Source organism: Talpa occidentalis, unplaced genomic scaffold (genome assembly GCF_014898055.3).
Source record: "Talpa occidentalis isolate TD23 unplaced genomic scaffold, MPIMG_talOcc4v2.1 talOcc4.15, whole genome shotgun sequence".
Classification (NCBI taxonomy): Eukaryota; Metazoa; Chordata; class Mammalia; order Eulipotyphla; family Talpidae; genus Talpa; species Talpa occidentalis.
In genome coordinates, this window is record NW_023601543.1 from 24,970,691 (window position 1) to 24,997,981 (window position 27,291).

General features: G+C 41.9%; 1 protein-coding gene across 4 annotated transcripts in view; it reads left to right on the forward strand.

Annotated features, from left to right (window-relative positions):
* LHFPL1 (LHFPL tetraspan subfamily member 1) overlaps positions 1-9,764 on the forward strand; it is an 85,578-nt gene extending 75,814 nt beyond the window's left edge. For all 4 annotated transcript variants that reach the window (XM_054695600.1, XM_037512932.1, XM_037512931.1 and 1 more), the window contains one exon: positions 8,776-9,764. In XM_054695600.1, coding sequence (XP_054551575.1) covers positions 8,776-8,957 — 182 coding nt within the window. In that variant the 3' untranslated portion in view covers positions 8,958-9,764. The remainder of the gene's footprint in view (positions 1-8,775) is intronic.
* Positions 9,765-27,291: the final 17,527 nt, after the last annotated feature.

A 27,291-nucleotide genomic window follows, 5' to 3' on the forward strand; every position in this document is an offset into this window, starting at 1 on the left:
GATTAAAAGCCACACTACTGGAAGACCACTGGACTAACGAGGAGATCAAAGAAGAAATTAAAAAATTCTTTGAATTGAATGACAAGGAGGACACCAATATCCTAAATGTATGGGATGCAGCAAAAGCAGTAATAAGAGGAAAATATATAGCAATAGAAGCTCACATCAAAAAACAAGAAAGAACTCAAAGAAACAACCTAATCTCGAAGCTCAAAGATCTAGAAAAAGAACAACAAAAAAACCCCAGAACCAGTAGAAGAAAAGAAATAATAAAAACCAAAGCAGAAATAAATGAAATGAAACTAAAAAAACAATCCAAAAGATCAATGAAACCAAGAGCTGGTTCTTTGAAAAAATAAATAAAATAGACAAACCCCTAGCCAGGCTCACAAAGGAAAAAGGGAGAAAGCACAAATAAACAGAATCATAAATGAAAGAGGAGAAATCACAACGGACACAGCAGAAATCAAAAGAATAATCAGTAACTACTATGAACAGTTATATGGAAACAAGTTCAACAATCTAGAGGAGATGGACAAATTCCTACAACTCTACAATCACCCAAAGCTAGATAAAGAAGAAATAGAACACCTAAACAGACCAATTACAAGCAGCGAAATTGAAATGGTAATTAAAAACCTCCCCAAAAACAAAAGCCCAGGACCTGACGGATTTACAAATGAATTCTACCAAACATTCAGAGACGAATTAGTGCCTATCCTTCACAAACTCTTCCAAAAAATTGAGAAGGAAGGGACAATACCAAACACGTTCTATGAAGCCAATATTACACTAATACCAAAACCGAATAAGGACAACACAAAAAAGGAAAACTATAGGCCAATCTCCCTAATGAACACTGATGCAAAATCCTCAATAAAATTTTAGCTATCAGAATCCAACAATGTATCCATAAGATAATTCACCACGACCAAGTTGGATTCATTCCAGGGGCACAAGGATGGTTTAACATCCGAAAATCAATCAACGTTATCCAACACATCAACAAAAAGAAATTTAAAAACCATATGATAATATCAATAGATGCTGAGAAAGCTTTCGACAAAGTGCAACACCCATTCATGATAAAAGCCCTTGAAATTCTTGGGATACAAGGAACATACCTCAACATCATAAAGGCCATCTATGACAAGTCAACAGCCAGTATCATTCTCAATGGTGAAAAGCTGAAAGCAATTCCATTAAGATCTGGAACAAGACAAGGATGTCCACTCTCACCACTGCTTTTCAATATAATACTGGAAGTCCTAGCCAGAGCAATAAGACAAGAGAAAGACATCCAAGGAATCCAAATAGGAAAAGAAGAAGTCAAACTATCACTATTTGCAGATGATATGATAATATACATAGAGAACCCCAAAATCTCCACAGAAAAACTAATTCAACTCATCAATCAATTCAGTAAAGTGGCAGGATACAAAATCAACACGCAAAAGTCAGTAGCCTTCCTATACACAAACAATAAATCTGAAGAAGAAGAAATCAAAAAAAACCACCCCTTTTATTATCGAAACAAAAAAAATCAAATATTTGGGAATAAATCTAACAAAAGAGGTAAAGGACCTATACAAAGAAAACTATAAAACACTGTTAAAGAAATAGAAGAAGACACAAAGAAATGGAAAGACATCCCCTGCTCATGGATTGGAAGAATAAACATTATTAAAATGGCCATCCTACCAAAAGCAATATACAGATTCAATGCTATTCCAATCAAAATCTCAATGGCATTCTTCAAAGAAATAGAACAATTATTGATGAAATTCATATGGAATCACCAAAAACCCCGAATAGCCAAAGCTCTCCTGAAAAAAAAAGAAGGAAATGGAGGCATCACACTCCCAGACTTCAAACTATACTACAAAGCCATAATCATCAAAACTGCATGGTATTGGAACAAGAACAGACATACAGACAATGGAATCGAATAGAAATCCAGAAATAAACCCACAGATTTATGGTCAACTAATCTTTGACAAGGAGCGAAGACTATGCATTGGAGCAAAGAAAGTTTGTTCAATAAATGGTGCTGGGAAAACTGGGTCGCTACATGCAAAAGAATGAATCTTGACCATTACCTCACACCATACACAAAAATCAACTCAAAATGGATTAAAGAACTAGACATAAGACCTGAAACCATAAAATACATAGAAGGAAATATAGGCGAAACACTACGGGATTTGCACATCAAAGACATCTTTACAGACACATCACCCAAAGCAGTGATAGTGAAGAGAAAGATAAACAGCTGGGACTACATCAAATTAAAGAGCTTCTGCACAGCAAAAGAGACAATAACAAAAACAAAGAGAAACCCCACCAACTGGGAGAACATTTTTGCACCCAACACTAATGATAAAGGACTGATCACAAAAATCTGCAAAGAGCTGATGAGACTCAGCAACAACAAAGAAAATAATCCAGTCAAAAAATGGGCAGAAGAGTTAAAAAGAAACTTCTCTGAAGAGGAAATGCAAATGGCCAACAGACATATGAAAAAATGTTCAACATCACTTGTAATCAGGGAAATGCAAATCAAAACTACCATGAGATACCATCTCACACCAGTGAGAATGGCACATATTAAAAAAACTAGCAACAACAAATGTTGGCGAGGATGTGGAGAAAAAGGAACTCTTGTGCACTGTTGGTGGGAGTGCAAACTGGTCCAACCACTATGGAGAGCTGTGTGGAGATTTCTGGACCTACTAAACATAGAGCTTCCATATGATCCAGCAATTCCACTCCTAGGTATTTACCCAAAGGACACAGAAACATCAATTCCAAAGAGCACCTGCACTCCTATGTTTATAGCAGCACTGTTTACAATAGCTAAGCTTTGGAAACAACCCAAATGCCCAAAAATAGATGACTGGATCAAGAAGATGTGGTACATATATACCATGGAATATTACTCAGCATTCAAAAAGATAAACACATGCAATTTGCAGCAACATGGATGGCACTGGAAGGGATCATGCTCAGCGAAATAAGCCAAAAAGAAAAAGAAAAATACCGGATGGTCTCACTCATAGCAGGAATCTAGAAAACTTAAATAAGGGACCAGGAAAATGAATATAAGGAAGTGAAAATCAAAATCAACAAAAAACTATGAACCAGAGACACTTTTTGGGGGGTGGGGGGCGGGAGGGGAAGGATTGGGGTCAGAATGGGGCGTTTGCAATTGTATGGGGGAATATAAAAATAAAATTTAATATTTAAAAAAAAAAAAAAAAACAAAAACATACAAAATAATTTGGAAGCAAAAAAAAAAAAAAAAAAAAAAAATAAAAATTCTGTGTGCTGTACCTATTCATCCCTCCTTATACCATTCTCCACCCCACCCCAGTTCAGCATGATCATGTGGTTTTTTTTACTGTCTCCAAAATTTTTCATTTTCAAACATGTCATATAGCTGGAATCATGTAGTATGTAGGCTTTTCAGATTGACTTCTTTCACTTAATAATGTGAATTTCAGGCTCCAATGCATATTTTCGGGGTTTGATAGTCCATTTCCTTTTTAGCATTGAATAATAGTTCATTGTCTGAGTGTACAAGTTTATCTATTCAGTTAGTTACTAAAAGACATGCTTGTTGCTTCCATGTTTTGACAATTTTGATAAAGCTGCTTGTAAACATCTGTGTACATGATTTTATGAGGACATAGTTTTCAACTCGTTTGGGTAAATAGCAAGGAGTATGATTGTTGGATTGTATGGTAAGGATATGTTTAGTTTAATAAGAAATTGTCAAGTGCTCTTCCAAAAGGAATACTCTGTTCTTCTTCCTCCAAGGAAGACTTTTCTTTGGATTCATTCTCTAGCATACTTGGCTCTAGGATGGCATTATGATTATGCCCCCTGCAGAGAGAGCCTCTCATTAGTCTTTGTCCTACTCTGATTCCAAACCCTGACATTCACACCAATGCAAGGACCCATCAAAGGTATTGGTTTCTGTCTTACTCCTCCCAGTAGCTCATCATGATCCACTGACAACTGGTCAGACACCATGACCCTGTAGGGCACCAGACTGGGAGGGGACAGTTTAAATAGCAACCAGTGACAATTTGTTTTTTAAACAGCAAAACTATAATAACATAACTTAATGCTGAATCAAAGAAAATAGAGTCAAACTCTGAACCAATTTGATTTGCAACTTGGAATAAAAGCAACGTGTCTTGATTTAAATGTCAGGCCCACCGCTGAGTGATGATTTAATAACTTTTATGAGGGATCTTGTCACAGCAAATTCAACAGTGGAATAGAATGACTCACAGATAGAATGTTAGAAATGATACAAAAGAGCACAAAAAGGAACAGGCTTATTGCAGGGATCATCCTGGAGCTTTAGCATAAAGCTAATTTGCAGTTAAGACCGCTTCTCTCCCCTTACCCTGCCACGCAGTTCTTCTCTTCATAGGTATCTATGCATGTATGTGCAGACAATCCACCTGTGTGGTGTCAGATCACTGCAGTTTTTTTTTTTTTTTTTTTTGAAGACATAGGCCCTTGAACTACTGCAGTATGGAGGCTCAGTGTCAGTACATTTAATCTGAAAGGCAAGGCAACAGTTTGGCTATTTCTCAAAGGGACCTCAAGAGATAATCTGGTCCTCTTGCTCTGTCTTTTGGCAGGTACTTATCCATTTTCTCCCATTTAAATAGGAAGATTGTTGAGATGTAGTGGGGTTAAGAGATTTCCTTAAAGGCTCCCATCTCCTGATTCCCAGAGAAATAGTGCTTCCTCCTCAGTACCTGGTGAGACTCTCTCCTTGACTTTCCCCTGCTTCTGTGAGATAGAATACTAGAATGTTCTAGCCTGACTATCCCCAGCAAGCTTCCACATCAATAAGGAACCACACAGTTGTTCTTATGGGAGATAATTACATTCTGTTGAGCTTATCTATCAGGTATCTAGATTCAGTTCAGAGGAAATTGAAAGCATAAAGATCTCATTTTTGCCTAGAGGAGTGTTGCTTAACCTTGAAAACATTAACATTTTTGGCCAGATCATTCTTCATCGCGGGAGGCTGTTTTACGTCTTGTTAGATATGAAGCAGCTTCCCCGGTCTCGGTTCCCCTGGCTTCTGCCTATCACATGCAACTGCCTCCGATCTCTTTACAGAGCTTTTAGGTTAATCTTCCCAAACCACACCTCTAATGCAATGGGCCTTATTGTACAACAACTTGAAACTTGTAATCTGCCGTTCCGGGGGATATTTGGAAATGTCTGTTGATAGTTAGGGTCCCACAAAGCGCATGATCACACCATGCACATGGATCACATATGACAAAAAATTTTTTCAGACCAAAATGTCCATAGTATCAAGGTTTTGAAACCTTGTTCTAGTGTCTCATTCTCTGATCAGAGACTTTCCCTTGCTCTCCACTGCTTCCGGGCAATATAATAGATCCCATGGTGCTTTCTGGTCTGAAATCAGCATATATTTGCCAACTACAGCACTGTTTCTGAAATAGGAAGTCTACATTCTTATATAACTTTGCTCACACCAATTATAACCTCTGCCTAGAATGCCCACTTCCCAATACTAAGACCTTACCTTAGCCTGGAATCTCCCAGTTACAAATAATTCCTCTTTCTCTGGATGGTCCTGTAGTCTTTTATTCACATGTAAGGGGCTTTTAGAAATCTCTCTAGTGAAATTCCCTTCACTTAAAGAAAAGGAAATCGGTGCTCATTAGGTGAAGTGATTAGTTGAGACATCATACTTTCCCATAAAACATATCATTGGCTTCACTCTCCTGGAGGGGTTGAAATGGATGATTGTGGTATTTCATCCCTGGCATCAAATCTCACCTCTAAAGTTTGTAAGTTGGCCAAGTCATCTACCTTTCTGAAACTCAGTTCCCTCAGCTGTATAAGGAAATAAAGTATGGCTGTTATGAGAATCAAATGAGACAGTGCATTCAAAATGTTTGACACATAATAGGTACTTAGTAAGTATTTGTCAGATGAATAGAAGAACCAATCATACTTCAAGGACTAGGATTTAAGGATTGGTGATGACTCCTGGTACTTATCTAAAAGGTGATTGAAAGTAAAGGGTGGCAGTTCATTGCCACTCTTCCCTACCTTCAGGCTTCTGTAAAAAAAAAAAAAAGGAGTTCCTCTGTGGGCCATCACACCAGAGTCCCAGCTTTGTGTGAAGTAGGTGAGTACTAACAGCAACTCTCATATTGGAAATGCAGTTCTTAAAAGGCCTGCTGCCCCTCCCCCTCCTTTTGCAATGCTAGTGATCCCACCCTTCTGTTCCCTCAAGCAAGTAACAGGTAGAGCTGTGGGGAGGGGGCTAGAAAGAAGATAGACTCCCTCTTTTCCTCCTTGGTTTCCTGTGTGGCAGCAGCCTGGGGCTTAGATGCAATTCAGTGTCCTAGTAGGAATCTCTCTAAGAGGGAACTTGGAGTGCACTTCGGGTGGCAATGAGAGCACTTAAATATTGGCTCTTAGCCCAGTGATATGTAGTTCTGACTTGACTTCAATAAGGTTTATTGAGGCCTTTCTAGCCAGATTTTCACTCTCTAGCTGCCCATTCTGTCAGCTTTTTTCCTGCCTAGGGCTTTGGGGTAATGGCATGCTATGCATTTATTCCTTTCATTTACAGAAACAAGTCTTTCCCTGGTCCCAGGGTGCATGTACCTAATAGAAATATCCCTGCTACTCTAATGAGGGGATGACCTGACAGGCAACTGAAGAAACAGAATGAACCTTCTAATGCCTTGTCTAGACTGGATTGGGAGCATGCCAGGGAGGAGGTAGCTGCTCGACAGTGGGCCCACCCCAGAGCAGATTCCTGCCTCTTCTGCCATGTCAGCACAGGAGGGCTTGGTTGGAGGGAATTAGGAGAGAAGCTCAGGTGAGTATATTACAAATTGATCTAGTAGTTTCCTCTTTGGGTTCACAAGTCAAGGGTCCTATAAGGGCAAAATGACTTTTGGGAGGTTGAGAAAACCAGTAGAGGGCAGAGCACCAGAGTGAGCATTAGAAGACTTGTATTAGACCCCCACCTTTCCCGCTCTGTGTCTGAGAGCTTTCCAAGGGCTTTAAATCTACCCCCCTCTTCGAGGATTTCATTTTTTTCATAGCTTTTGTGGTCTGCCTCTGACCATGATTTTGAGGGTCCATAGGACTTCAGGATGTTACATGGCTGCCTCAGTCTATTGATAAAGTGCTATCTCCTCTGAAGAACTAAGCTTTCACACTTGTTATGGAAGGGGATAAGGGGTTCACCCCCTCATTCAAGTATGGAAGGAAAGAAAGGCACTATTGAGGGTTTATGAAGAAATTTGACTTAGGGAGGTCAGGGAATGCTTCACTGAGGACTAAACGATTGAGCTGAGCTCTGAAGACTGCGTGTTCACTAGGCAAAGAGGGTGGTGAGCAGTGTAGGTGTACATGTGGGCATGCAGTAAACATTTTAGGCAGAGGAAAAAGAATGTGAATAGGTCTTACAATGGAAAGGAACACAGTTCATTCCAAAAACAAGTAGAATACTACTATAGTAGGTTTTATCACTTTCATTCAAAATGTAAGCCATAGGTTTAGGTGTTGAAGGTGGAAAACACAAGTGTTCCCGTCTTTGAAGAATTGGGATAAATCACATATACTGAGCGCCCACTATGGACAGAGCATTGGAAGCATTAGAAAGAAATACATTTGCACTTTGACCAACACCCTGGGAGGAGGTAAAGAGCAGTTGAAAAATACGTGATAGGCAAATCTTCTTCCCAGCGTTTCATCTAGGCATGTCTGGTGTAAGGGGTATATAGACAAATTTCCACAGGGCTGCTTGTTTGGTGCTGAGTCCTGAGTAGTGTTCCAAGGAAGATATGCATTAGTGAATAAAAGGAAAGAAGCTGTTTCCAGCAAGAGAGACAGCATGAGTGATGACTTGAGGGTAGAAAGACTATTTCTGAGGTGGTACATTTGGGATAGACTAGTCTGGTTTGAATGGAGAAGTATAGCAGTCCAACTTGGGGCCAATCTTAGACTTTGTATATGGCATTCCAGCTAGCCAATTCAAAGGATGACAATTAAGGTTCACTGGATACCATGTGAAAAGAGAGAACTCATTATTCAAAAGTAATTAGTCATGAAGAGCAATCTTGTCATCTCAACCGAAGATCAATCTTGACTGTAGTCAGTACCAGGTTTCTGCAAGACTGGAGGTCCGTGCAAGCCACTGCATGCCTTTTTTTCTCAGAATTCCTGCAATTTGGTATCACTGGGCATGTACCCCAATTTGTGGAGTCCTGAAGTCCAAGTTAGATTGAACATGTGACTTCAGCTGTCAGTTGTTACTTGGATCTCTAACTCTACCACTTTGGAGCTGTGTGAGTTTTTGTCATTAACCTGCGCCTTGGCTGCTTCATCTTATGTAAAACAGGAATAATAAGAGCATCTAACTCATAGAGGTACTATAAAGATCAGTGGTATGTGTGTCTGAGGAGCTTAGCATAGTCCCTGACACGTGATCAAGATGTTCTTGTCTCATTGCCACTAGCGCCACCACCACCGCCACCACCCTCACCACCCCCAGGTTCCTACTGGAACATAATAATAACATTTTATAACCTCTTGCTAAAGCAAATACCAGTCATCAGCAAGGGAGGAAAGGAGGAAATAGGAAACACAGCCGCAGTCACTGTTTCCTACTGGCTTTAAACCTAACATTGCAAAAAGGAAGTGTGAACAGACACCCCAACCTTCATGACTCTGTCCCTGTTTCTACAGGTACCTGCCAGCTTGGCTGGGCATATTACTGTGCTGGAGCCGGAGCCGCTGCTGCCATGTTGATCTGCACCTGGCTCTCTTGCTTTGCTGGAAGAAACCCCAAACCTGTCATGTTGGTGGAGAGTATCATGAGAAACACCAACTCCTACGCCATGGAGCTTGACCAATGCCACAAACCCTGACCTTTGGCAGAAGATTGGAGGGGGTGGGAAGGAGCCCTGAAAAAGAGGTACTAAGATTAAGCCAGTTGTCACCCACCTGCCAGTAGTGTAGCCTGGCGTTTGCATGCTTTTAAACTCGCCATTTATTTACACTTTCCCATAAGCCAGTGGATCAGTGGCTATTTACAAAATTCATCAAGAAAAAATGATTCTCTCAAATGTTTGCTTAGCTGGTGAGTACCCACGAGCCCCCAAGTCCCGAAGTGCTCCTTTATGCAAAATAAGGAAAAGGTCCTCATTTGAAAAGTAATTGCACTATCAAGCAGCACTACAGAGCGTTATAGCTCCTGTCTACCACTCACTCCAAAGCTTACAGGCTTGGTAAGAAAACACACGCACAGGGAGGGCCCAGGAGGTGACAGGGCTGGTTCCTACCACTCCATTCATACAGCCCTCCCCTGGGTATTTATTACTAAACACCCATGGAGTGCCACTGCTCCAACTTTTGTGACTTTCTCAGAACTATACCATTACTGTTACTGTTTTTTCCTGCTTCCTTCCTCTCCAGTTGTGGGGAAGCTTGTGGTGAGGGTGACTCCCAGTGAGGGGATCACTAAGCAAGGATGCTTGCAGATAGGCCAAGACCCCTTCCTCATTTTGCTTTAGAATATGTATAAGAGTTCATTTTGCATTCTACCTGGGTGACTGGTGTCAAAATATAGTGGCAGGTATTCCCTAATCCCTTATAGTGTCGGAAATGATATTCATCAAATGTTCTGAGCAGAGGTTAGCATTTGTTGTGCATTCAATAAACACAAATTCACAATGATGATGACAAGGATGTTTGTGTTGGCTCCTCATTGAAATTTCCGCCAGAGTCATTTTTATTGGCTAGGAAATCAACAGCGGCCTTTGGCCCCGAAGTCATTCCTAGCATGATATAAGTTTCCCCACCTGTTCAAAGAATGCTCATCAAATGTTTTTCCCTCCATCTGGGGTGAGTTAGACATGAAAGAACACAGCCCTGATGTCACATAGGGATGATGTATTTTTAGGTCTGGCCTCTATCCCATCTGTGCTCAAGGCTGACGGATGGTGTAGGAGAGTTTGGAGTCTCTTGGGGGCAGACTATGTTTCAAAACACCATCCCCCAATTAATTTAGGCCAGTTCTATTGTTAAATAGCTTCAGCTTTAGGGACTAGGGAGGGCCTGTGATTCAAAAGGCCAGCTTATCTGTTTCTATTGTTAATCACTCCAGAGTGGCTTATTGTTAATCACTTCCAGGCTTCCTACCTGGATGGAGAGCAGCAGCAAAAACTATCCTCATTAGTTATATGGTACGCAAGGAGGGGTCAGGTCCTTATATCAGCCTATGTAGATGATGAATTCAAACATATATTCCATTCATGAGCTCATCCATTCAGCCACTCATACAGGACACATTCCTGGGTATCTACTGTATGTCACATTCTGCACTAATTACTGGGGATAAAAGAATGAAAATATGGTGTCTTACCCTAAAAGAGACAGTGTGGGGTATTGAAAGCAACATAAATAATTGCAAACATGTCACATGCTAGTAAGTAAAGAGGAGGGGGCTGAAGGGTCAAACACAAGGGCTGTTAACCCAATTAAGGATAGAGGAGTTTATGGGAAAGTTTTCTAGAGAGGATGATACCTGTGATGCATCTGAGAGCTGAATAAGGGAGTAGGTTAGCCATGGCAGAGTAAACTAGACAAAGAGCAGGGAAAGCAGAGGCCTGGTGACAAGGACGAACATGGTACCATCATGAGACTAATGCATAGGGGGTATAAAAATGGCCGTGTCAAAAACCGAAGTTGAAAAGGGAAGTGCTAGGGGCTTCCCCTGGTGGCGCAGCAGTTGAGTGCTGGGCTGAGAGGCTGCCCACAGCCTCTGCAGCGCCATTTCGATCCCCGGCCACCGAGGAGGATCCCATATGGCGCGCAGACCTCTCCTGCCGCGCCCACTGCTCACCTCAGCAGTGTATTTCGTCGGTCTGCTTGCTGTGTTCCCCACTCTGGCTCTGGTGAATTCTCTCACCCTCCCGTGCTTCTGACTGTACCCAATAAATAAATGTTGTTTAAAAAAAAAAAAAGGAAAGGAAAGTGCTAGTCAGATCCTGCGGAGCTTTCTGCAAGAGGGTGAGGAGTTCAGATTTTATTCTAAATGAGGGCCATTGAAAAGGAGATGAAATGAACACCGATGTGTTTTCTCAAAGGTCAGCTTAACTAAAGAGGGGAGAAAGAAAAAGACTACTAGAGATTTCAGTAACTGAGGTGTGTGGTGACCCAGCCCTCTGGAGTAAGGTGGTTTCTAGGACCAAGATGGGGACTACTAGAAGAATAGATGATTGAATCCATGTCAAGTGTTATCTCCCTCATGGAACTGGGTGGTGTACTGAAGGAAAGGCAAGTTGAACATACTTCTCTGGGTGAGAAGCAATGAGATTGGGTTTACAATACCACCTTTCTCCAGGAATGATGACTAAGAACAGGTAAAACCAAAATAGAACAGGTGCAAACCACATTATTATTGTGTGACATGATAATGCATTCATAACTGAGGAGAGCCCAATATGTGGGGAATATGTCAAACACTTGAGAAAAAACAGATTACACTCCTGAAAAAAGGAAGTTGGATCAGATCATCTCTCTTAGGCTGAGGAATTCTCTGGAATTGAATTCGTGGGCGTGATATAATTGTTTAAATGAGGGTTTAAATGAGGAGACAGAAGTCATACTTGAGGGGTTTCACTGAGAAGAGTTAATGAAGGGGCCATTTATGGTGGCATCGATAGGATTAAGGTAATTTACAAGTGATAGGAGGCACAGAGACTGTTCTCTCTCCTAATACTGAGAAAGCAAGGGGAAAAAGGGGCCTCAATGGAACCAGCAAGAACTATACCATTGTGAGAGGGGCCACCTGATAAGAGCTGTGGCTTCAGGGAGCACAACCTGCCCAAATGCAACACGACTGGGAGAGAAAGAGCAGGCCCTGAGCTCTATATCTCCCTCTCTCTCCACTCTCAGGTTTCCAGCCAGTGCCCACCATGAGGCAGACCCAGCCAGATGCCAGCTGGCAAGGAAGCCTGTTGCTATAGTCTATTGAGGTCAGTCTCCTTTGGCACAAAGGATGGCATTAAAGGGCAGAGAATGGACATTGGGGGTGAGAGGGACAAATGGAAAATAACAGCTCAGTGAGTGTTCTTAGTCCCTGATACTACCATTCCCTTTCACATTGCTTCCCAGGAAGCTTTGTTGTCTGCTATGGTCCACATATCAACAGACCGTGAGAAAGCCACACCCCAGAGAGGAGATGGAGTCTCATTCAAAAGAACCATTTAAAATAACACTCACCTTGGATAAGGTACTAGTTAATTGAAATGTTTCCTCATCTTTTCCAGGGAAAAGGACTTAAACTTAAAAGGGATTTTTTTTTTTTCTATGAAGAAACCAGGCCTGCAGGGGTTTATATTCAAAGAGGGATCCAGCCCCTTGTTCAATTTCATTTTAAATCCCTCCTTGCTCTGTCTAGTTTCTTTCCTACAGGCTTTGTTTTTGCATAGAGGTCTGACTAGCCTGTTTTTCACCCTGTGACATGGAGCAGGCCCTTGGAAGCTCAGCGGGTACTTCTGTGGCTGCTGTTGAATGGAGAGTCCATTGCTCTGGACTGGAGGAGGATGAATGAGTGAAATGAGACCCTCAGAGACTGCTTGTCCTCTGCTCACTGGCTATCCTGGTCCCTGCCTGAACACACAGATGGAGTGCCTGGCCACAGGTCCTTTCTGATGCTTGGAATCACTTAGATCTTGGGGGCAGGTGACTAAGTGTTTCTTAAGAGTCCATTTAGTAGGACATTTCTTTCAGGAAAGAATATAGATGAGCAGCAAATGCCCAATTGGCACGTCTTTGTGTCAGTAGGGTTACAATTCCTCCCCTGGTGTGCAAGGGTTAAGTCACTCAGGTCTGTGCTAAGTGATGCTGTCTCCCTCCTATCACCCCTCATTATCCCTGTTTCCGGTGGAGCAGCTGCCTCCATTCCCTAAAAGCTGCTGGTGATTGCCTTGCACTGTGTTCCCACCTTCTACAAGCAGGTGCCTCGAACCAAGATGGGCATGCCTTGGCCTCTGGGCAAGGGAGTTCTGGCATCTGTAAGAGGAGGTGGCAATCTGAAGTTTGGGCTGAATGAGGGGGAAGCCACAGGAGGAGGAGAGGGTGAGGAAGCGCTGGGCTTTCTAAACTGTCCAACAAGTTGTACACTCTTCGAGTGTGACACGGAATACTTTTATCAGTCTGGCACTCCCTCTTGGCAGAAATACTAATGCAGAAAAGCTACAGGATTGTATTTGGCATGGCAGCCTGTCGGTGGGAAAAATATGGAAGTTTCAAGAAGAAGAATAGTGAATGTGTTTTGCAAGATGGAAGGCATCCCACTAGGTGGCTTAAGGGGAAAGGTAGGTTATTTCTAGAACTTGAAATCAATCTCCAACATGCTTAGTAAAGCTTCCTTAGCAAACAGGAGGGAGGACCGTTCCACGGAGTCATCTTCACTCTGTGTCCTTGGTTTAAAAGCATTTTCTGAGCTGCGGGGGGCCTGAGGTTAAAGGATATTTATTATTGGCCTCTTTCAGATGTAGAGCTATGCATTTTCAGCTTCAATTTTCATTTTGTCTGCTTATGAGATTAGGCTCTCCCAGTGTTGATCTCTTCTCTAAACGCATTGAACCCCCACTGAGTCCTCAAAGCTAACAGCAAATAAACAGTTGCTATGTGTGCACACAAATGATTTAGGTTTTCATTATACAGAGCTGCTTATATGTCAGGAGGCAGAAGTAGGAGAGACAAATGCTTGGTTTTGACTGCAGTGTTGTAGCCTGCTCCTTCCTCCTGCTCCAGAAAAGGAGGCCCCTGGGAACAGTACTTGAGAGAAGGGGGCATTGAGGCCAGCTGGCTTCTAGGAGGGCAGCCCACGATGTTGGCTCCCTTTCATGTAGTGCCTCTACTTCTGGGAGAGGTGGTGACAACTACAGAAAGGAAACCAAATTGGTAGAAAAATCAAGGGGAAGAAAGAAGGGTGGACAAAGAGGCAAATGCTGGAAACATTCCAGAGATACATTGCCTCCTCCCACATGTGGTCTATTGGAATCTCATTTGGAGAACTTTGAATTAATTTCTATGATATCTCTTTGTATCTTCTGTGCTGACATGCTGCCCTCCTAGACAACATGGTAAAGTGAAGGCAATCTGAGTTTTGGGCTCAAATTAAGATTTGAATCCCAGCCCAAACATGTCCTAACTGTGTGTCTTTGGAGAAATTAATTAGCCCACTTCTAGAGGTCTAATTTAATTGGTTTAATTGTTTCTAAGACAACATCTCCTAACCACTGTTTGCTTTCACACTCCCCAGGAGCTATAGAAGCGTTTGCTATCCAGTGGCCCCATACCTCTCAGCTTGTACTGATTACTCTAACACACTGATTTTTAACTCTGGTTTATATTAGAATCCTCTGAGGAGCTTTTAAAAATGTTTCATGCCTATGCTTCACCCACAATTCAATCGAATCAGAATTTCTGGGGTGTTACCCCGTGTTCATTGTTGATATCATATGCTGGCCTCCTAGCCCTCTTGTACTTATTGATGTCATTCACTGAAGACCTGACTTGCTCCCTTCTTTTTCATTCCTATTTCTGTCATCCAACTTCAATATCTATGTGAACCACTCTGTTCATTTCTTGGCTTCTAAGTTCTTTGACTCCCTTACCTGCAATGATATCTTTACACTACCCACCCTCTGCCACTTCCACTCTTGACATCACCAATGAATGTAGCATCACCATAATACTGATTTCAAGCACCCCATTCATGATAAACACATGTATCTTTTCAGCTAATGTTCTTTGATATTCCCCACTCCATCAACTCTTTCAGCCCGTGTCTGTTTCCTAGTGTAGAATCCAGAGTTGATTAATGAAATCACCCCTTGAATAAATATTCTACTCACTTGACCCTTACTCACCTTGCCATATGTTTGTCTGACAAAGCCCTAATCCTGGTTAAATTTGATTATCTGTTTGGTCTGTGTTTACACCAAATTCCCAACTGTTGACAGAGAAAAACAATAATTGTTCTTGCATCTTTTCTCTATCTACACCCACTCCCTTGATGAGGTCACACAGTCTCAAGGCTTTAAATATTACCTATGCCCTGTCTACTCAAAGTATGAGCTATAGTCCAAAAGCATGGGGGTGGATTATACGTTTACACCCTGGGACCCCAACTTAGACCTACTGAGTTAGAATATGCATGTTAGTAAAACCCCCAGGTAATTCAAATTCATTAAGTTTTGAGGGACACTGAGCTTTACCAGTGGCTCTCAGCTGCAATTACAAATTTGGATCAATTAATGCCTATACCCATTTTCCGAGATCTAATTAATTTGGTCTAGAGAATGGTGTTGATGTATATAAATTATATAAGTCACCTTGATTTTGATGTGCAACCATGTTGAGAAAAACTGAATTAAAATTGATGACTCACAAATTAATATCTCTAGGCAAAATTTCTGTGAACTCCAGGATCATACGTACAACTACATATATTACATCACGACTTGCCTATATAAATAGGCTAGACAAATTATACATATCCACAACCAAAGTCCAAATCTTCCTCCTTGAACTTCTCTTTGTAATTATCCCCATCTTAGAAAGTGAATGCACCAAACTTAGCTGGTTTTCCTCCAACCTCCTTGGGTGGCCCTTTTCCTTTTTTTCTGACTCTTCTGCCTCTGTTCTACATCTTAATGTTGAACTAGTCCAAAGCACATTGTTCTTCTAAAGATTCAGAATCCCCCAGGTCATTTCGTCTATCTGATAATCTTAAAAATGGTAAGGTTGCTCATATTTGACCCATGCAAAAGAAAATTGTTAGGCTTCTTTCAATCTTCTCCAATCAGTCGCTCCTGCCAAAAAATTGAAGTCATTTCTGATTCTTTGCTTTTCCCCTACCTCCACTGCATGTGCATGTCCTATCAATTTTACCTGTGAAATATATCCCTTATGTGTCCACTCCTCTTATCTCTACTGGTACCATGCTAAGACATTAGTGATAACAAAAAATCTTAGTAAACTGGACCAAAGGGGACATGCTAAACTGATAATGGATATCTATTAAATCTTCAGCAAACAACTTAATAATAATGAATATTAGAATCATTCTAATTTAATTCAGAATAATATTTCCACAATAGCAACCCAAAACATCAGATTCCTAAGACTAAATCTCACAAAATGCAGAGAAAGTTACAAAACATTGAAGGGCATAGAGAAAGACTTAAATATTAAGATTTGATATCTTAGTGTTAGTTCTCTCTAAATGAATCTGTAAATTCCATGCAGTTCTAAAAGTATCTCACCTTTTTTTTTCATGTAAACTTACTTGCTGATTTTCACATTTGTATTCTGATACCAAGATTTAATAAAGAGCTATAATGATTAACAAGTACAATATTGACACAGGGATCAACCAATAGAACAAATGGATCAGAGTGGAGGATTGCTATGGACTGAACAGCACATTCTCCCCTCCCCCCCCAATATGTTAAGGCCGTAACCCACATTGTGATAATATTTGGAAATAGGGTCCTTGGGAAGCAATTCACAAAAACTGAAAGGTACTATGTTCTTTATGGATATATATGTTACACACACATATCTACATACACACATGCATGCTTGTGTGTGGATAAATGAAGTGGGATAAAAGGAATTTCTGTAGAATAAACACAATTTTAAATGATCAAGAGCTTTTATGCTCTTCATATAACTAGGACACTTAATTGCACATGTGAGAGGAGTATGATATACAACATTGGTGATTTAGTGTGAGGCTACATTGAAATGATTACCACAATCAAGTTCATAGACCACTCATCACCTCAAATAGTTAACCACTGTGTGTGTGTGTGTGTGTGTGTGTTTAAGAATCTTAAGTGATCTTCTATAAAATTGTACCTTGATGTCAAGAACATAGAAGTGAAAGCTGCCCAAAATGTCAGCAGACATAGGTTCAGGCCCAGGCTCTGCCACTAATTAACTGTGACTTTGGGTCACTCTGAGTCTCTGCTTCCTTATCTGAAAAGAAAAATTATAACACCTGCCAATGATACATGAGTGCTTAGGGTGACCTCCAGAGTACGACTTTGTAGTCGCTGTTGCTAGCTTAACTCTCCTTTCCTGCATTCCATGGGTTTCTTCTCTGTGATCTTCGCTTCTGGAATCCCAGTTCTTCCTTCAGTGTGTGTGGTGCTTCTCTTCTAATTATTGTAGATTTGAATATAAATTTTTCTGTGCTAGTATTCATTGGTTCATTAAATTTCCTTGCATTTCTATAGCCCCTCCCCCAGTATAATGCCATAACTGTCTCAAGAATGCAAGGACCTTTGTATCTGAACTTTATATACTTCATCTCTCCTATGGAGGTCAGACATGCGCTTATTATTTATGCAAAATTCTGACTCAGTAGCATTCCAGGATCCTGAACCAAACGTTTTTGGCACACAACCCAGGATAAAGGACCTTTCTCATTGTTATGCAAGCTTCCCTCCTCTCTGATATCACAGTTCTCCACGGATCTGGATCTCTAAGCTCTTTCACAATCCTGCTCTCTCAGCCAGGACCAGCATCATTGCCATGCCATACTTATAGGTCTGAGTCAGCTGTAGTGTAGAACATTAACTCATTAACAACAAAATTGCCTTTCCACACTCTACACTCTTGCCAGATTAAGGCTGTTTTCAATTAGCAAATTTGGAGAGAGCTTTTCCACCCCCCCTTTTTCCATAAACATTCTTTTTGCAGGGTAGTAACAGAAGCTCAAAGGAATACATTGCATAATTTACATATGATAGATATAAAGTATAACTCAAACATGGGGTAGAGGAATATAAGAAGGTAATCCTCTATAATTTATTGTTACCTGGTTGCTTTTAGAAAGAAAAAGCTAGAATTGTCATATACCTCAAGTTTCAGTGATTTTGATCATTTGCCTGGCTGGTACATTACCATGCAAACATAATCATACTTATTTCCCATCCTCATTGGGTTCTGAAGAATAATACACATCTCTTCACATTTTTCTCTAATTGTATCATTTTCATTGAGGCAACAATGGTTTCATTGTATCTGATTAGGGGGTATAGATTCACATCTCCTCAGATGTATGTTACAACACCATGCCCACCACCAAAACATCCATAATCCTCCACCATGATCCATTGGGTGTTGTCCCTCTTTTTCTTTTTTATGTTTATTGTGCTAACACTGATTTACAACACTGTATGTTTAGGGGTATATGCTCACACCTCCTCAGATGTGTGTTATCACACCACACCCACCAGCAAAGCACCAATAATCTTCCACCAAAGTCAATTGGGCCCACTCCCTTGCTTTCAGCCCCCACCCTAAGTTAGCCTAAGTTCTTCAGTAGCATTTCTAGGGTTTATTTGGGTTTGACTTTGTCTGCTTCTTTGCTTTGGCTTTTATATTGTGCATATGAGTGAAATCATGCAATATTTGTCTTTCTTCTACTGACTTATATCACTTAGCATACCCTCCCCCCAGTTCCATCCATGTTGTCACAAATGGCTAGAATGTCTTTTTTTTTAAAATAGCTGAGTAGTATTCCATTGTGTATATATATATATATATACCACATTTTCCTTATTGACTCATCCATTATTGGACACTTAGATTGTTTCTGTAACTTAGCTATTGTAAATAGTGCTGCAATGAAGGTACGGTTGGACACACACACACACACACACTTTCAAATTAGTGTTTTTGTGTTCTTGGGACAGATACCTAGGAAAAGAATTGTTGGATCATATGGTAGACCTATTTTTAATCTTTTGAGAAACCTCCATAATATTTTCCCTATAGGGACTGGACCAGTCTCCATTCTTAACAAGAGTGCAAAATCTATGTCCTCATCAAAACTTACTGTTTCTGGTCTTATTGATACAAGCCATTCTCACAGGTGTGAGGAGGTATCTAATAGTGATTTTGATTTGCATTTCCCTAACGATAAGTGAAGATGAGCATTTTTTTCATGTACCTTTTGACAATCTCTATGTCTTCTTTGAGAAGTGTCCTTTTAGTTCTTTTCGTTGAATTGTATGGGTTCTTTGTAGATCTTGGATATAAGCTCTTTGTTAGACACACGATGTCCAAAAAATTTTCTCCCATTTGGTAAGGTGTCTTTTCATTTTAATGATAGCTTCTTTTTTATTTTAATGATAGCTGATGTACATTTCTTTTTCTCCTGTAAATCTTTACAACAATGCACAGATATTTTGGCCTTCTACCAAACTGGGGGTTTGGTGCAAGCTAGACCCCCTAACTCTAACATATCGTCACTTGTACACTGTATTCTCTTTGAATTCATATTTTAAAGTATCAGATGTGTCAGCAGCCAGGAACCTATTTTATTTCTAAGTGATAGAAAAATCATAAGCATTTAAGCAAATGGAAGTATTTTCAAAAGCAGCAAGAGAGATTTGGGGTCCCGGGGAGTTTATAAAATGCTAATGGGCACCACTCACTGCTTCACACTGTAAAGCACTTTTGTAAAACCATCCAAAAAATTGGTTTCCATTGTTCTGGACAACCACGTGGGAGAATTTGTTCTCATAGTGTTCTGCCATAACTGCAAATTCAATCACTCTTTTGTGGTTAAAACTCAAGAACTGGACGAGTATTTGAAATGATGAAAACAGCAGACTCTGTTATATTTTCAGAATCATGACAAGAGAACAAGAGGTTGGGGAAAATGCTGACTTTTGCTAATTCTTGGATGTGTATTGATTTATGGACACACAAGTCTGCAATCCTCTGGTGAATAGGGCAGGGTAAACGAGTGTGTAGTGGCAGGAATGGCCACAGGGCAGGTTCTCTATGACTGGAGCAGACGGGGTGAAGGAGGAGAGAGTTCTGGAGCCCTCGGTGGATTTTGCAGGCTTTTATTGGGATTTACCAGGCACACAGCAGGCAGGGGTGCTTGGGGGCTGGGAGGCCTTGCCTCCCAGCAAGTCTTCACTCTTTCTGGGCTCTCCCGCGTTCTCTTGCGTTCTCTCGTGGTTCTGCTGGCGCCCCCGGGACGCCACCCCTTGTAAGCCCAGCCTCTCAGCCCAGGTATACCCACTTACGCATGTGCACACCCTACTCCAGGCACCCACCATCAGGCATGCATTCAGGACCGCAGGGATCCATCATCAATCCTAATGGCAGGAGGGTAGAAACGCCTGACATTTTTACCTTGCTCTACAGAGTGTATGCGGTAGGAAAAATTCTAAGATTCTAAAAATGCACCCCACCCCCGGCCAGCTTGCACTCCATCATGCTATCGTTCCCACGTACATTATCTTATGTGGCACAGTCAACCTTTCTATAGGGAGATTAGCTCTGTGAGCCTCATCTAATCACATAAACCCTTAATGGCAGAAAACTTTATCCAGTTGCTGGCAGAAAGGAAAGGCCGAAGGGAAAGTCAGTGACATTGAAAACACCTGATGGATGTGAAGAGCTTTCACAGGTTTGCATATGGAGGGGGTCAGTGAAGAGATGGCAGTCAGTGAGGAGATGGGAACATCAGTCCTAAATTGCAGGGACCTGAAATTCCCTACACAGCCACAGGGCCTAGGAGGAGAGGCCCCAATTCAGGTGAGGATGCAGCTCATGGACAGCTTGATTTTAGCCTCGAAGACCCTGAGCCGAGATTCCACTCACACCAGGCTGCGCTTCTGACCTGCAGAACTGTGAGTTATGAATGGGTATCATTTTAAGCCACAAAGTTTATGGCAATTTGTTAGGTGGCAGGAACAATGAATACCTTACTGAATGAAACTTGTTCCGGGGTCATGGAGCTCCTGAAAGCGTGGCTTATGTCCTCTTGATAGAAAAGGCTCATTTGTCCCTAATGCAAAGTCTTGCATCCACCAAATACTCCAGAACTGTACACAGGTGACAAACTACTGGAGCCAGCTGCAGTTGCTTGCGGTGCTGGCTGGGCTTGGAGTGTCAATGAGCTGCTCCTCTCGTTGGCTGTTACTGTTACACCAGTGGCAGGAAGACGAGGGCCGAAGAGCCGAGAGGTTCAGCTTAGCTTCTCTCTCTTCTTACAACAGATGAGAAGGGTCCCTCAGGCACACACGAGTTTAACAGCAACATTGTGTGGTCTTAAATAAGCCAGTCTGGGCTCCCTCTGGGATCTGGGAGATGATATCAGGGATAAAAATAAACCACTGGCACTTGCTGCCCTCGTTCCTGGGCTGATGAAGAGCCAGATGATGAAGTTACACTTTTAACATGCTCCTGAGAACGGAAAAGGGCTCTTCCATTCTCATTAGGGTCTTTTTCCAGAAAAAAAGCTATTTTTGGAGGTGCTTTCAAAAATGTACCTTCCCTTCCTGGCTCAACAGGGAGGGCAGCAGTGTCTTCTGTAATGTTGGCTCAACTTTCTCTCTACTTCTATTCCTCCCTCCTGCCTTCCTTTCCCCTGCCCCTTCTTCCTAATTTCACTTTTTTTGTTATTAAGCTGTTTGGTTGGGAGAGTGAAAGTCCCAGAGCAGCAGCAGCAAAAACTCAGCCTCTCAGAGTGAAATAAATGCCCTTTATTCTTATTTGAGTTTCTCACTGCCTAGAGTGTAAGGGGAGAAAATAGAACAGTCTAACAGAGGCAGAGAGCAAGACCTTTTCCATGGTGTTTGGAAAAGACTAAAAAAGGGGGCAGAAAGGAGGATGAGGTGACCCTATTCCTGTCCCTGAGCAGCCACTCAGTCAACATTTCTGGGGGCTGTGACATTTACTCTCATTTTATGTCATGTCATTGAACAGGGTATAAGGTGGTTTCGGTATGGGTGTTTGCTGAGTGCCCAGGCAATAGCTGTCTGTTCCTGGGCTCAAAAAATAAAACAAAAAACAAAAACAAAAAACAAAACCCAAACCCAGAAGAGATAATAGGGTTGCCAGGGAGCACAGAACTCATGTATGAAAAAGACATGCAGAAGACATGGGATCATACAGAACAACCAGGGAGACAGGGTGCTGTGGGGCAGGAGGACAATGGAAGAGATGTGACTTGGTAGAAGCAGCAGGAATGGTTATAGACATGGTGAAGAACGTTCTTTGTGGCATGGACTTGGGAAGGAGATTGAAGTGTAGTTTCATGGATGCAGGAGGAGGTGGCAATGAACAATTTTTAAACCCACTTGTCACAGTTTTCATATGTTGATGCCCTGACGTTCCATGTAACTACATCGGGACACAGGGCATTTAGAGGGGTAATTATGGATAAGTCATACAGAGATGTAGAGGTAGAGATATGAAGAGGTAGAGACACCAGGGAGGCCTGTCTACAGAGAAATAGGCCATTAAGGCCACACCAAGAAAGTGGCCGTCTGCAAGTTAAGGAGAAGGGGTTCAAGAGAAACAAATCCTTCTGATACCTTGATCTTGAACTTCTAACCTCCAGAACTGTGAGAAAATAACTTCCTTTGGTTAAGCCACCCGGTCTGTGATATTTTATTATGGCACATGAACATGTGTGAAGGCAAATTTTTCTTAATTCCTGGTTCTCAATGCTAGATAAAGGTTGTTCTAATACACTTATTCTCATGTTTTAACATTTGAGCAGGTTGACAGGGATGGGTGCGTTAGCACTAGAAGGTTCAGGCAGGTTCTGGCATGGCTCTCAGTTAGATGATCTCTTGTAGGTCAGCCTACTTATCTGGACTATTTTTGTCTTTCAGTGACTTAGCAAATTCATATGAGAAATATACTAATACATGGATGTAATATTCGATGTGTGGATCTCAATAACCTTGGCATATTTTCCAAAATACTCATGAGTTACTGTTTTGTGAATCCCTGGTTCTGATATTGCAGGTCATTTAAGGTCAGTAGGGTATGTGGTCTTATATACACATACATCTCTACTTTTTACTGACAAGTTGTTTATTCCTAAAAGGATCAGTACCCTCTTCCTGTTGGTTGGGTAGAGTTGAGAACTTCACCTTTCTATGGTAACATCATTAAGTGCTATATGAGAGGAAAATGCCTCTTTAGAGGTGAAAGTTGAGGGGAACCATGACAGTGATGAGATAGAACTCTCAGAGCGCCCAGCCACCAAGTTGTTCAATAGGGGAGACTCAATTAGAAACACCTATGTCTTCACTTCCTGCTTTGTGCTTGCTCCTTAGAGGGGGTGTTCCACCCTCTGCAGGAGGTGGGAAGCAGTAGTGTGATTTCTTGTGGTCAGAGTGGAGTCCCCTACCTTTGCTCGCTTTGGTTCCCATTAACCAGACATATCTTGGATATAGTTGCTGAATCAAACAGCTTGCAGACAGATTTACTCAAAGACACCGGGGACCTGGGCACAAGAATGGAGTTTTGAGCTCGTTGTGAAAAACCTCCTAGTTCTCCCCTATCACTAACCCTAGTTAGCTCTCCCAACATGTTCCCAGTCTGTGCTATTCAAACACACCCACCATCCACCCAACTTGGGAGGTCCAGACCCTCTGAAGTCCATACTAGAAATCCTGAGTGCAGCTGAGTAAGTGGCAGAATGATTGAGCATGTCTTCCTTTGCTTTTGATGAGCCTCTAACCCAGGCAAGAGATTTATTTCTGTTGTCAATGTTATTTCAGGGCTTAGGAACTAGTTGTCTACCTGGCTTTTCAACCAATCATAAGCAGTGCTAAAGAGGGGGCTGGCAGGCAACAAGGTCCACTGGGGATAGTGCAGGTTATTTTGAGCAGATCTTATTCTTAGCCAGCAGCCTGGGGCGTTGGTGTCTGCACATGATTCAGTTTAGCCGGGTGGTGGTGGCAGCGGGACACTTTGCTTCAGGTGCTTGGCGTTCAGTATTACAGACATGAATTATGGGAAAAGCAGTTTCCTGATGGCAACATAGTCTCCCAGTAGACCCGGAGGGTCAGTAGGAAGATTTTGTGTAGGCAGCCTGCTGTGAGCAGATGCAGAAAAGCCAGTGCCCACAGAGAAGGTGGTGCTAAAAACAGAAAACAACTAGCCTGGCACCACAATATGTCTAGCCTGATTTAGAGAGGCAAGTAACTAAGGTCCCCATCATTCTGACATCTTTCTAGTACGGCAAGACTGGCAAGGGATGGGGCAATAAGAGAGGGGCTGGCAGAGAGAACTAGGGGAGAAATGCTCTACTCGCTGTACCCCTCCCTCTGAGAGAACAGGGATGGAGGGTCAATACTTACCCCTTCTCAGTGCATCTCACACTAGGTGATGAATTACTCTGGATTCTAGAAAGCCCTTTCCCATTGCCTCTACGTTTCCCATTCCTTGGTGTATCCTTAATAACTCCAACCCCTTTCCTAACTGTGTATAGGAATGCTCAGCACAATGCTCACCACATAGTAAATATTCATTAAGTGTGAAATCAATGAGTGGTCTGTGTGTATCGTAACTTTCTTACTTAAAAAATCGATCGAACCCTTTCTTTCAAATATACTTTAAAAGTCAATGGCTAGACTGGATAAAAGGAGAACCACTTTGATTACACTGGCACAGGGGCACGGGTGGTGGGGGGCGTGGAGGTGGGCGGGGAGGCAGAGCGATGCCTCTCAGTTCTTCATTGTCTCCTAAGGGAAAGAATCGAATGTGCTAAGATAACCTCAACAAGGGTTCATTTAGTTGCTGTGGTTTACCCAGCACCACAAGTTTCTGGAGAGTTTAAAATAAGGAGAAAGTTTTATCATGGGGAGGGTGGGATTTAAGAAGTCAATAAGATGTATACATTAAATATATGAGAGACTCGAGGAAACTTGAGACGGAAAAAGATCACAGTGGTTAAATTCCACAGAAAGGCTGGTTTCTAAGCTAGGCCTTCCTTAAAGAAATGCAAAATTTGGGCCTCCCCGGTGGCGCAGCGGTTGAGCGCTGGGTTGTGAAGCTGCCCGCAGCCTCTGCAGCACCAGTTCGATCCCGGCCGCCGGGTGAGGGTCCACATGGTGCGCAGGCCTCTCCTGCTGCCCACTGCTCCCTCAGCAGTGTACTTCGGTCCTTCTGCCTGCTCTGCTCCCCGCTCTGGCTCTGGTGAATTCTCTCACCCTCCCGCGCTTCTGACTGTACCCAGTGCTTGTATAAATAAATAAATAAATAAATAAATAAATAAATAAATAAATAAATAAAAAATCTTAAAAAAAAAGAAGTATACATTTACAAAAAAAAGAAATGCAAAATTTAAGTTTATACAAATAGGAGAAAGTGCTCCCGATAGTAGCTACAGTGTAAGAGCAAAGGCTCAGAAGTAGAAATAAATGCAGCACTGGCACCAGGATGGAGCAAGGGGAGAGGGAGCATGAGGGAGCTGCCTGACTATATAAGAAGCGATGTCTGTGTGTGTGTGTGCATGTGTGTGTCGGGGGGGAGGTGCGGCGGGGAGGGGGTGGGTGCGGGAGGGTTGTTGAGAGAGCTGGGATTTACTTGGCAGCAAGTTGGAATCAGATCACGGTGGTCTTGAAAGGCTTTCACGGGAACATTTACTGACATTACAAGCTCTAGGCAATACATTTAAGCAGCTCAGTCTGTGCACAAGCAGGGAGCTACATTTGACTCAAGGAGCGTGAACAAATCTGGAGTGTATTTGTTTGTACCCTCTTGTGTCTCCGGTGCTGCAGTCAGCCATTGTAGTTCCCAACCTGACCATGAGTCAGATATGCCTTTCCCCCGACTCCCACTCCCCAAACCTCACTCCCCAGCTTCCTGGGGTCCAATTCTAAGCATCCTCTCCAAGTTAGTCTATTAGAGCAGAGAAGTGGGAGTGGCAGCAAATAAAGGAGTCACAAGGCCTAAGCAAAGGAAACTTAGAACACATCAGGTGAGGAAAGCGTGACCAACACAGAACTTTCTCTGGACCTTGGAGAGGTTACCACTGTCATGATCATGAAGGAACATGACTCTATGAGAAATACAAGAAAGAATAAAGAAATGGGTGGGAGGAGACGATAAAAGCAAATGTGACTATGAGGGTCATCGACTGAGAAGCATTAAAAGAGAAACTTAAATTCATTAGATCTATCTATTCAATACATTTATAATAAGTGAACTATTATAGGAAATAAAGAATCACCAGTGAATAGAAATTCTTGCCCTTGAGAAGATTGCATTCTAGTGTGTAGCAGGAGACAGGCAAGAAACAAAATGGGCTCTTTCCCCGAATCACTTATTCTGCTCCATGACTTATTTACTCTCTATATTCTTATTCCTAAATTTACGTATTGAATCCTCCCTGGGATTCAGACTTGTATATCCAAATGCCAACTCAATGTCTCCACTTCAGTCTTAGGGGATCCTCAAATTGAATATGAACAACAGAAATCTTGATATTTCCCCCCAAGCATGTTTCTCCCGAAGCATACCCCATCTTGATAAATGGCCTCATTATTTCTCTAGCTGCTTAGACCAAGACATAAAAGTCATCCTTGATTCCTCTCTTTTCCTAACTTTACAGCCTCCAATCTGTCAGCAAATCCTGTTAGTTCTGCCATCAAAATACATACTGGGTCTAATGATTCCTCATCACCTCCATGTCTACCACCCCAAATGCAAGCTGTTATCTCTCACCTACACAAATGCAAGAGGCTAATTGTGCCCCCTACCTGCCTTCTTCCTTCATCCAGTCAGTTTTCCATAAAGCAGTCAAAGAGATTACTGCAGCAGTCAAAGTAATTTTACCTGGTATGAATTAGATCACATCACTGTTCTGCTTGAAAACTAATGACTTCCCGTAACTAAGAATTAAATGCAAATGCTTCTTCAAGACTACCTACAAAGTCTGGTCAAGGTCTGGTTTCAGCTTATTTCTGCAACCTTGTCTCCTCTCATTCTCTCTCCTCTCTTTTTTTCTTTCTCCTGTTTAAGACCAAAGTACACTGGTCTTCTCATGCCCCTTACCATTCTTCTCCCCTCTCCTGCCCTGCTATTTCTCTGGCTCTTCAAGTAAGTTGCTCCTTATATTTTCACCATAACTGACCTCAGAAAGACCTTTCCTGACTATCTAAAATAGACCCAACTCCACTTTCCATTTTCATGGCATCCTATTTTCTACCTTCATTTTATTTATTATGACTTGAAATGACATCATCTGTTCAGGTGAATGTGTGTGTTTATGTATGTTCCTGTCTCTCTCATCAAGGCTGCAAACTCCATGAATGTAGGTGAAATGCCCATCTAATTTACCACTGAATTCCTAGTGCCTAGGTCAATACAAAAACTGTTGGGGTTAACTACAAACTTTCAGGATAG